Genomic DNA, 12,373 nt, shown 5'->3' on the forward strand with positions numbered 1-12,373 from the left:
TGACTTCAAACATGGTTCCTTCTCTCCAATGGCTCACAGCAGAGATACTCCAGGGATCACAAGCATCATGTGTCCAAGGCAATGTCACACTCCTTCCATATTCGCAGCATACCTAGAACGGGCACTGTGAGAGACCGGGCAACTTACAGTCCTATGTGACATGAGGAAGAATGGTCTCATGGCCAAGGCAAAACTTTCATGACGGGAGCAGATCTTTAGTTTTAATTTCCCGTAAAAATTCTGGATTGGTTAGCTAAGGCTTTCAGGGGCTGGCTTGTTCTGTGACTGCCGTCACCTGTGAAAACTGGCAGAGGAGAAAAGTGGTCCTTGACTCTCACATTGCTGTGCATATCATCTGAGGGAGTCTAAGAAAGGCAGCTGCAGTTTGGAGAAAAACTGTTGGTTTTCACAGGCATCACCTGCAGACTTAAGAAGGTGGTCTGCTACTGCAGGAGAGGTTTTTAATGTGCTCCTCAACACCTCTTCCCTCCCAAGTAAAGGACTCTGATGACTTTTATAAGGCCACACAGGAAGCATATTCTGGCATTGGCAGTCACCAGAGCAAGGGAAATTGAGGTTCAGAGAAGGAATTCCAGCTGGCTTGTGACCAAAGTTCTGTGCTCAGACACAGTGCTGAGCAGATGGTCTCCGATACACAAGAGTGGTAGTGTGCTTGTCACCAGGACTCCACACGTTTCAGTTTTCTCCAACACTGCTCAACAGCTTCCTGTACACAGGAAGAGCCACAGTTTCTCTCAATGACCAGCAGATGAATCAGGCTAGGTCAGGATGCTTTCTAGGCTCTACAGATAAGCAGATGTCTCATCTGTCCAGGAACTTTCCAGGTTGGGAATTCAGCCTGAGAGCCTAGGCCTGCCCCCCAGGCAGAGAGCACAAACCTGCAGGCTGTTGTGGCCACTGAAAGCCTGGGTGGGCTGAACTTCAGTCATTTCAGGAGGACTTCTGTCACCCTCAAGGACAGTGCAAAGCAATGAGGGATTTAGGTATGCATGCAGTATGTGGCTCTGGCCCCTGAGCTATGACAGGAGGTGGCTGTGTTTTGAGGAAGAAGAGACACAAAGATCTCCCTGTCCCAGGTTTCCTAAAGATTCAAGCTGGACAGTAAAGCATCAGGGGCAATAGAATTCAAAACAGTCACCTGTCTCCCATCCCCAGAGCCTCTGTGGGTCTGGGTGGCTGGGAAGGAAAGAACTATGCACTTTGCTGGATGTGATGCAGAAAGGCAAAGCTGTACCCCTCTTGCAAAACTGAGGCACTCAGGATGGGGAGGGGCGGGTTGCTTACTGCACTGGCTGATTTTATGTCAATTTGACTTAAGCTAGAGTCCTCAGAGAGGAGGGAGTCTCAGTGGAGGAAATGGCCCATGACATTCAGCTGTGGGGCACATGGAGGGCGGTACCATCCCTGGACTGGTGGTCCTGCATACTAGAAGAAAGCAGGCTAAGCAAGCCATGGAAAGCAAGCCAAGAAGCAGCAGCCTAGACAGCTTCAGCAGCAGCTCCAGCCTCCAAGTCCTGTTTAAGTTCCTGTCCTGACTTCCTGTCACAGGGCAATGAGGAAGAGTAGGCCAAATAAACTCTTTCCTCCCAACTTTTTTGACCACAGTGTTTGTCACAACAATAAAAACCCTAACTAAGACACTTATTTTCGTCTGCCCAGAAGCTGTGGGTTTGTGTGCTAGTGAAGGCTGTGTCTGTAGAACTCTGGGCAGGTAGCCCTCCACACTCTAGATGTAGCACACTTTGTTCTTCGGTTGGTTGGTTGGTTGGTTTCTTTGAGACAGGGTTTCTCTGTGTAACAGAGCCTTGGCTGTCCTGGACTCACTTTGTCATCCATCCTGGCCTTGAGAGCTCCACCTACCTCTGCCTCTAGGATTAAAGGTGTGTGCTACCACACCCAGCGCACAATTTGTTCTTACAGGAAAAAGGCACCAGTCTCAGACTAACTGGTCTGTTTAGCTGGTACTTTTTCTGTGAGGCTTCCCCCACACCCTGCTGTGTTCTGGAGGACTCAGTAGGCTGGCCAGAGCAGACCCTACTTGATACTCATGGAGTCTCATGTGAGAGACTATGGAGCTTCATTAACACTTTTATCAGGCACCCCAAAAAACTGGGACAAGTCTCACTCTGCACCTGGGGTCCCTCCTAGCACTTCTCACTGGACCCCTATGGGGGCTGGGCTTTCACTTCCCTCCCTATAAACTCAGTCATTTTGGCTGCGTGCTATTTAGGCTCCTGGCTTGCTCCTCTCCTGGATCTCTCTTGGTCCACTCTCAGCCACAACCCTCCTCCCATGGCCCAGTTCAGTCTGAACCCTTTCAGATGCCTTATGGCTGTGCTGGCGCTCCTGAACTACATTCATTTCTATTTGTTCAAATGTGTTTGTTGCTTTATCATGTTTCTGTAAAATACGTGCATTCCTACAAAAGCCTATGTTTAAGAGGAAGAGAGACTTATCTGAGGCTCACTAGGGAGCAGGGCCAGAAGCCATCCTCCACAGGGAAGAAGGGCTTGGGCAGCTCCTGGCCAGCAACCTCCTGAAGCTGAGGCTGCCTCAGAGAAAAGCATGCATGCTCGCTCATGGTGGGTTTCCTCATTTTAACTCCCCACTGTGATACTCTAGCCTGTAAGCTTACATATACACCACTGTTCTTATAAACACATAAGGAAGTCATAAAAGCGTTACTTTTTAGTTTACTCTCCTAAGAAATATCACACCACAGTCACATTTATGTTTTACCGGCTGCATTTGGAAAAACATAAGAGGGAACAACAGCTTGGCAAAATTAAAATCTCATAACTACCAATTAACAACATACTAAAATATTTTGTGATATTATCTGTCAATAATGTATATAATAAACACATATGGAGGTGAAAACAAAAGCACCTGCATTCAATTAAATCTGCTTACTTTCTTCATCTTTTGTTTTTTCCTAGACAAAGTTTCACTATGTGGCTCTGGCTGTCCTGGAACTCACTATGTTGACCAGCAGGCCTTGAACGCACAGAGGTTTCCTGTCCCAGCCTCCTAAGGGCTGGAATTAAGGTGTGTGCCACTACATCCGTATACTTTCATTTAAAGAATTAAGGGACTAAGCTGGGACTAATGGCTCCTAAATGTAAATTCCAGCCCTCAGGAGGCAGAGGCAAGAAGATCAGGCCAAGCTCAAGCCCAGCCTATACTGCACAGTAAATTCCAGGTTAGCTAGAGCTACATATCCAGACCCCATCTCAAAACCAGCAACAAAAAGAGTTGAGGAACTACAATGCTCATCACTATAATATTAAAAAGAATGATTAGGTACCGCCAATTTGGAATCAATATGGCGTTTTCTCATAAAATTGGGAATTGATCTACCTCAAGACGCAGCTATACCTCTACTAGGCATAGACCAAAAGGACTCTCCGTCATATTACAAGGACACTTGCTCAACTCTGCTCACAACAGCTTTATTCACAATAGCCAGAAACTGGAAACAACCTAGGTGTCCCCCAACCAAAGGATGGGTAAAGAAAATGTGGCATTAGCACTTGTAGTCGTGGCCAAGTGGTTAAGGCAATAGACTAAAAAATGCGGCATGTTTACAAAATGAAGTATTACTCAGCTGTTAAAAACAATAACATCGGCCAGGCTCAGTGGCGCACGCCTGTAATCCCAGCACTCCGGGAAGCAGAGGCAGGCAGATCTCTGGAAGTCCGAGGCCAGCCTGGTCTACAAAGTGAGTCCAGGACAGCCAAAGCTATACAGAGAAACCTTGTCTCTGAAAAAATAAAAATAAAATAACAAAAAAACAAAAACAGTGACATCATGAACTTTTCAGGCAAATGGATGAAACTAGAAAAAGATCATCCTGAGTGAGGTAACCCAGACCCAGAAAGACACACATGATATGTACTCTCTTAAAGTACAGGATAACCATGCTACAATGCACATGCCCAGAGAAGCTAAGTAACAAGGAGGAGGGCTTGAGGGCACTATAAATCTCCCCGGGAAGGGGACTAGAACAGATGCCGTTGGTTGGGAGTGAGTAGTGGGGTGAACAGGAGCAGGAGGGATCAGGTGAGAGGACTGGAACTGGGGGGAGGTGTGCATCTCCAGAACGAGCTATACAGCTAGCACAATGGAAACTCCCAGGAATCTGTAAGGGTGACCCTAGCTAAGGTTCCCAGCAATGGGGGATACAGAGCCTGAAATAATCATCTCCTGTAACCTCCCTTCTAGTGGAGGGACTGGGACACCAACCCAACCACAATGCCTTCAACCTATAATCTGAACTGTCTACAAAATATGCTTGGGAAAAGGGAGTGGCCAAGCAATGACTGGTCCAGCTTGAGACCCACTGCCACGAGAGGAACCCACCCCTGACACTGCCTGGAGAACCAGGACCCAGTGGCTGGATAGCCAGAGACCCGGGACAGAACCAAACGTGAGCAATGGAGTGATTCCTGATATTCTGCTATACTCACAGACTGGTACCTAACCCAACTGTCCTCACAGAGGCTTCAGGCGGCAACTGATAGAAACAGACAAAGAGACCCATAGCCAAACATTAGGTGGCGCTTCGGGAACCCTGCAGAAGAGGCGGAGAAAGGCCTGTAAAAGCCAGAAGGGTAAAGGACACAAGAAAACACACAGAATTAACCAACCTGGGCTCATAGAGGCTCTCAGAGGCCGAAATGACAACCAGGGAGCCTGCACGGGCCTGGTCTAGGCCCCCTGCACACATGCTATGGTTGTATAGTTTGGTCTTCTTGTGCGATGCCTAACAGTGAGAGAAGGGGCTGTCTCTACTTCTGCCTGCTCTTGGGACCCTTTCCTCCTCCGGCTTGCCTCACCTAGCCTTAATAAAATATAAAGGGAGGTGTCTTACTGCAACTCAATATGCCGTGTTTGGTTGATGTCCACGGGAGGCCTACCCTTTTCTAAATAGAAACAGAGGAGGAGTAGATGGAGGTGGGGGAGGTGGGAAGGAGGAACTGGAAGGAGGGGAAACTTCAGACAGGGTATTAAATATATATATAATTTTTTTAATGAATTGATTAGGCAGACAAGATTGCTCAGGAAGTAAAGGTACTTGCTGTACAAACCTATGACCGCAGTTCAGTCTCTGGGTCCCACAGAAGAAGGAGGGAAAGAACTAATTCCTGAGAGATATCCTCTGAACTCCACATACATGTTGTGACATGCATGTACAGGAAAACACATATCATAAACATACAATAATATTTTTTAATTTGACAAACCGTCAAAAATCAAATTTCCTAGAAGGATCCAGAGGGTCCTAGAAACCTACAAGAAGAACATTATGACGGGCAGATCTGGGCCCAGGGATCCTGCTCAAACTATGGCACCAGCCAAAGACAATACATGCAGTAAACATCAAACCCCTACCCAGATCCAGCCAATGGACAGGACATTCTCCACAGTTGAGTGGAGAGTGGGGTCTGACTTTCACACGAACTCTGGTGCCCCATATTTGACCACGTCCCCTGGATGGGGAGGCCCGGTGGCACTCAGGGGAAGGATAGCAGGCTACCAAGAAGAGACTGGATACCCTATGATCATATACAGGGGAAGGGGGTCCCCCTCAGTCACAGTCATAGGGGAGGGGAATAGAGAAAGTGGGAGGGAGGGAGGAATGGGAAGATACAAGGGATGAGATAGCAATTGAGATGTAATATGAATAAATTAATAAATAATAAAAAAGAAAGTAAAAAAAATTTTTAAAAATCAAATGTTACTTTTATAGCTTTCATATCATATTATTCGCAACAACTTTTCTAGGAGTTGAAGCAACAATTCAGCAAGTGGCCAGGCTGACAAGTTCCTGGGGAAGGTCTAGCTGAGCTGCTGGTCACTAGAAGATCCAAAAAGCAGACTCTACTACATTCTATAAACCAACCTGTAGCAGGAAAAGAATATGTTACACCATATGTGAAAGCATACGTACAAGTCTGCCAGAACTAGCTTTCTTAAAAATCCCTTCCTAAACGTCTTTCCTTTGGAATAATCTGTAGCATACTGATGTCTTAGGCAGCGACGTGAGCCCTGTGGCTGGGGCAGGTACAAGCCCACTGCAGGTCCTGAGCTACTAGCGGTCTATCACTCTACCCCTGTGTGTCACTCACTAGGCGGTCAGGCAGTCTTTCAGTGCAGAGTTCTCTCTCCGGCATTTCACTACCATAAGGATTCCAGCGTCCTTGCAACATCGGGTAAAGTCTAAAAATGAGAAAGAAAGACATGATATTAGCATGATTTTAAAAGCCTAACAGTCTTTCACTGAGAATCCATTATCCAGCCTGTGCACGCCCCATGTTCGATAAACTGCACTGCTGAAGGGCCGCCTACAAGCAGTGCTCATTCTGTAGACACGGACCTGAGAGGAGGCAGGAAAGCTGCCTGCAGACACGCAGACCAGCGAGCTCACAGCATTTCTAGTGGGAAAGAATGCATTTCAAGGCAGGTAAGTAACAAGATGTGTGGTTTGAATGAAACAGACCTCATAGGCCCATAGGGAGTGGCACTATTGGGAGGTGTGGCCTAGATGGAGAAAATATGTCACTGGGGGTGGGTTTTGAGGTTTCAGATGTTCAAGTCAGGCCCAGTGTCTGTTCCTGCTCATCTGGATACAGAACTGTCAGCTCTCTCTCCAGCACCATGTCTGCCTGCATGCAGCTATGCCTCCTGCCATGACAGTGATGGACTGAACCTCTGAACCTCTAAAACAGCTTTCCTTGTAAGAGTTGCATGGTTAAGGTTTTCTTCACAGCAAGAGAAACCCTAAGACAGAAGTGGGGTACTGTTGTGATAGGCACTGACCATGCTTTTGTTTGGAGGAGTGAGGACTTTGGGACTTTGGATTAGGAGAGCAGCTTATGTTTTGAGTGGATCTTAACGGGTCACACTAGTAGGAGCATGGAAGACAGTGGGGCCGGGGATGATTGGACTACAAGCACCCAGGCTCAAAAGGTCTCAGAATTATGTGGCCTAGAGACTGTTCTTGTGGTATTTTTTCAAAGGATGTGGCTGCTGTCTACTCTTGTCCACAAAATCTGCCTGACACTAAATTGAAATGTTATAGATTAGCAGCTTTGACAAAGGAGATCTCCAGACAGCCTCGTATTGACTGTGTTGCTTGGTTATTGGTGACCACGTTTACGCAGATTTATAATGAAAAGAAGCAAACTAAACAAGCAGAAATATAAAATACAGTTTGTGGAGAAAGGGGGTACCAGGAAGGGTAAGCAGATTTCTAAAAGACTGAGGGTAAGTGAGTCGTGACTGAAGAGCAGGACTCCACCCAGCAAAGCGTCAAATTTGTGAAAAGGAATCAAAGAAAAGTGAAAAAAAACTGAAGAAAAGCTTAGAACCTGCCATGCTGGTGCACATCTTTAATCTAGCACTCAAAAGGCAGAGGCTGGTGGATCTCTGAGTTCAAGGCCAGCCTCACCTACAGAACAAGTTTCCTGACAGGCAAATTTGGGCAGTGAAGGAAAACAGAAAGCTAAGTAAAGATATAATTGAAGGAGAAGGCGCCATGTTTCAGCCTCTACAAGCAGCCGAACTTGACAGCTTCGGCCATGTGGTTCTAGCTTTAAAGTCAAGAAGAGACTAAAGAGGTTATGAAATCTCCCTCCATAGCAAAGGAAAGCTGCTGGGGCCAGGCATGTGTCAAGGGTGTTCCTGCACGGAGGCCTGAAAAGGCCATCGTGTGAAGTCTGGATTGCCTCTGAGACTGAAAGATGTTGGAAATGCCAGCACTGTTGGATTCCTGCCAAAGAGAGCTACTAACAGGAAGTGGGACCAGTCCAAGAAAAGAAGTGTGCTACAGTCAACAAAGCTGAAAGGAGTTGGAGGTCTGAAGAGCACTGTGACATCTGATACGGGGATGCAGAGTTTGGAGTGTGCCCAGCTGTTTTCTGGTCTTGTTTGGTCCAATATGTCCTCACTATGCTCCCTTTCCTCCCTTTTGGAATGCTAAGGTTATATGTTAGGGGTATGTGATCTGATTTTATTTTGATTTTATAAAGCATCACAGTTAAGAGATCGTGTCAGTCTCTGAGATGATTAAGTCTGAACAGTGCTGATACTGTGATAGACTGTGAGGACTTTTGAAGTTGGACTAAGATATGGCTATAAGCCCATGGGAGCCAGGGAGTAGAATGTGGTGGTTTGAATGAAAATGGCCCCAACAGGCCCATATACAAGAGTGGTACTATTAAGTGGCCTTGTCGAAGGAAGTGTGTCACTGGAGGTGGGTTTTGAGGTTTCAGATGCTCAAGCCAGGCCCAGTGTCACTCTCTTCCTGTCGCCTGGAGATCCGGATAGAGAGCTCTCAGTTCCTTCTCCAGCACCATGTCTGCCTGCATGCTGCCATGCTCCCCACCATGAGGGTAATGGACTAATCACTGAACCTGTAAGCCAGCCCCAGTTATACCTTTTCCTTATGATAGTTGTTACGGTCATGGTCACGGTCATGGTGTCTCTTCACAGCAATAGAAACCCTAAGTGCTAAAACTGTTCCCAGGCCCAGTTATCTGGCATCCATCTCTGTTTCCTCTCAGCACATGACAGAGCTAAAGACGTCCCTCTGGTGGCAGAAAAGCCCCCCCCCCCCTTTTCTGAAGAACCTTGCAATGTGCTTTAACTGCTGGTGACAGGGCTCTCATTCTTTACCAAGTCTTAAGATGCCAAAAAATTACAGCAAGTTTCCTGTTATGCTTCCATCCTGCGAGCTCACCTTTTACTCTGCACGTTTAGTCTCTGGTGCCACGTTCCATGTGCAGGCAGGCTGCTGGCACTGCCTTGCACTTGCTCGGGGTCAGGTCCAGCTGCACCGTGTCCTCCCCACAGCCCAGTGTGCATCCGGGCATCTTTGCAGCCATCCTCCCAGCCACTCTGCTGCTCAATTCTAGTAGTCCCAGGCTATGCTCAAGTAACCAGCCACTGCCCCCCCCCCGCCAGGTGTTAAACACGACGCCAGCCTCACAAAGAAGCTGTAGGGCACAGTCTCAATGCTTTTATAGTTTGTGTAATAGAAACGATCATGGATCCCTCTTCCCTGGAGCATGTGCTGCATTCCAACCACTAAGGAATATGCTACTCATAATTTGCTTAAAGCAAGCAGTAATTTCACGAGTCTCCATACAGCTACACACCGTAACGTGACAAAATACTTTTACATCACAGCAATCAAAAATGATTGAAATAAATTAAATGTGTACAAAATTTACTAGGAGAGATTTGGCCACAGCAGACAAACCTGTATCCTCCACACAGCATGGCTTCAGTCTACAGAGAGCTGGCAGACTAGGAGCAATGGTGAGAGATGAGATGAACTTAACTCACGCATGGGACGTGGTCTCACTAAGATGCGCTGTCATGCTCCATCACAGCCCATGGACCGAGTGGTTTGTAGCTCTCAGCCTTCCCACCATCCCAACTCCACCTGTTTAGTCTGAACAGTATCCAGTGTTTGCTTCATTCCAACTACAAATACTTCTATTCTCTATACCGATGAGCTGGGCATGGGGTCCCAGTCAAGCCCAGTGAATTTAGTTTGTGTCCCTTGGCCAAGAACTTCCAACTCAAAACACAGAGTTCAGGTTAGCCTACTATCAGGGGGTACACTGAAGGGCAGCCACATGGATAACAAGACAGCCTTTATTTTTGATTTTGGAATGCCTATTTTTCTTACACATTTGTTCTTGTGCTTGGAACCTTGTGTTAACAAATGATCACAAATAAAAAGACATGGGCAACCCTCAAAGGGAATGTGTCCATAAAGTTAATGCAGAATTGACCACCTTCACTTCAGGGTTCTTTAAGAGACCTGCCATGTTCAATAGTGGTGATGAGGAATGAGCTCGAAACCGTCCACTGTGCCCGACGGTGACCTCATTACACCTGTGCCAGACTGGTCCCCTCAGATAATGGCTGGAAGAAGATCACTGTCATCCTGAGTTCTGCCTGAAGACAGCATGCTGGTTGGCAAATTCCCAGACCCTCCTGCAAAACACAGCAGCTACTATCAAAAGCCTAACTATAAACTCAGCAAGCCCAGCATTCTACTGCCTTTAGTTCAGCACATGGGCACAGCACTGTTTAACATCCATTTGCCCCACAGCAGCAGAAGTGTACTGCATGGAGAACTGACGGAAACAGTGCTTCTACGTTCCGCTCACATAAGAGGTGCAGTCCCCAGTCGTCTTCTCCTGGCCCACATCTCTTCTGGAGTAACTGCCACTGCCCTGAAGCCTCAAGGTATTCTGTAAGGTTCTGTCACACACCTAGAACATGATTTCAGGGAGGACCCTTCTCTCCACCTGCATTAGCATTCAGCACGGAAGAATAATGCTGCTAATCCTGCAAACTGCAAATATCTAAAGGATATTCTGAAAGTATTAAAAGTAAATAGCTTCTACCTATCAATTTTATGCTAAATGTTAGAATTTGCAGAGCCAATTCTATCAATCTTTGGATATTAATGAGCATTATAAAAATAGTTATAAGACCCAAAAAAGAACTAATAATTAAAAACTATTAAAATAAAAGTATGAACTACAAAAATAAAACTTCATTTCATTACATTTGTGTTAAGGTAATACAAATACAAATGAACAATGAAAGATTGAAAAGACTAAATTATTCCAAAGTTTAATGAGATGTGTATTCAAGACCATTTTCTAGAAAAATACCAAGAACATGAAACTTTTTAATCTCAGTACTCAGAAAGCAGAAGCAGACAGACCTCTGGAAGTCTAGAGTCAGCCTGGTCTATCGAGCAAGTTCCAGGACAGCCAGGGCTACATAGAGAGACCTTGTCAAAAACAAACAAACAAAACAAAAAATAAAACAAGACAACAAAAAAACCAACAACTTGGAAACCCTGTTTTGTACAACTTTCATTCTTCCCAAGAAACTACCTAGCATCAAACTAGAACACATTTCTGATGAAACAGTTTTGTGTATGATAAAGAATGCATCAAAAATATCTAGGAAGATGCAGAAGCTTCAGCCTTAGCGGACAAAGCAATAAGTCAAACTGGAGCTAATTATTAGTAGGTACAGTTTCTAGTTACTGTGAGCTGAACAAACTCTGAGGGGGCTTCTAATAAGTCATCCAGTGGGAGGAACTAAAAATAGAAGACACTTGCTCTTTTACATTTTTCTCTTCACTTAGTGAGTTTCATGGAACATAATATTTTACAAATACAGTTATGCAGTTACAGGTATTTACTGAGAGATAGAATCATTTTAAAAGATACATTTTTTAAAAATCTGTTATTGGTGGCTGGAGAGACGGCTCAGCAGTTAAGAATACGTGGTGTTCCTGCAAAGGGTTCAGTTCCCAGCACCACACAGTAGATTGCAATCGCCTGTAACTCCAGTTCCAAAGGAATCCGTGCGCTCTTCTGACTTTTTTTTTTTTAAGATTTATTTATTTATTATTGTGTATACAATGCTCTGCCTGCATGTACACTTGCAGGCCAGAAGAGTGTCAGATCACATCATAGATGGTTGTGAGCCACCATGTGGTTGCTGGGAATTGAACTCATGACTTTTGAAAGAACAGTCAGTGCTCTTAACTGCAGAACCATCTCTCCAGCCCTGATCTGACTTCTGGAGGAAGCAAGCAGTCACAGAGACATGCACAATATTATAGTGTAATAATAATAACAATTATTTTATAATCTCTCTTAAAGATTTTTTTAAAAATATACTTTATCTTTAAAGTGTGTGTGTGTGTGTGTGTGTGTGTGTGTGTGTGTGTGTGTGTGTGTGTGATGGTCACAGAAGTGCTGGTACCCATGAAAACCACAAGAGAGCAACAGATTCCTCAAAGCGTGAGTTAAAGGAGACTGTATGTCGCTCAGTGAGTGCTTTTTGTCTGTTGATATTGTTAATCATCACCTCTTCAGTTTAGTTAGAAACAGATATATAACCAGAAACTCAGTTTTGTGGAAATTACAAAATTCGAGGGGAATATTCACATTTACTTATCTGTTTGCCAGACTATAAACATCATGAGATGGTAATGTGACTTGTAGAAGAAGCACTGAGTGTGTGCTGCTGGTAACACATATGGTCTGCATTTACGGGAGGGCACAGGTCAAAGCTGTATTTGTGGTATTAAGTAGGGGCTTCAAATCATCCTTAATTCATTTCTCCATTAAAATAAACTGTATGACCTTAGGTGGCTCTTCCACATACTTTCATCATTATTTTCCTGCCAAGCACTTAAAGTTACTGATCCGCAAACAATGGCTCTCCGTGTAGCTGATCAGACACATCTACACCAACTCCACCAAATCCGCACCACTGCTACTTTCAGTGGCCAGTTGGGAAA

At 45.3% G+C, this 12,373-nt stretch overlaps 1 protein-coding gene across 1 annotated transcript in view; it reads right to left on the bottom strand.

Moving 5' to 3' along the window:
• The window catches only part of Cmc1 (C-X9-C motif containing 1), a 64,796-nt gene that overhangs the window by 4,695 nt on the left and 47,728 nt on the right, over window positions 1-12,373 (bottom strand). Inside the window, exon 3 of the mRNA XM_051140168.1 lies at window positions 6,153-6,243. Within this exon, the coding sequence (XP_050996125.1) occupies window positions 6,153-6,243 (91 nt within the window). The remainder of the gene's footprint in view (window positions 1-6,152; window positions 6,244-12,373) is intronic.

The sequence above is a fragment of the Acomys russatus genome, chromosome 32 (assembly GCF_903995435.1).
Source record: "Acomys russatus chromosome 32, mAcoRus1.1, whole genome shotgun sequence".
In the NCBI taxonomy this organism is placed as follows: Eukaryota; Metazoa; Chordata; class Mammalia; order Rodentia; family Muridae; genus Acomys; species Acomys russatus.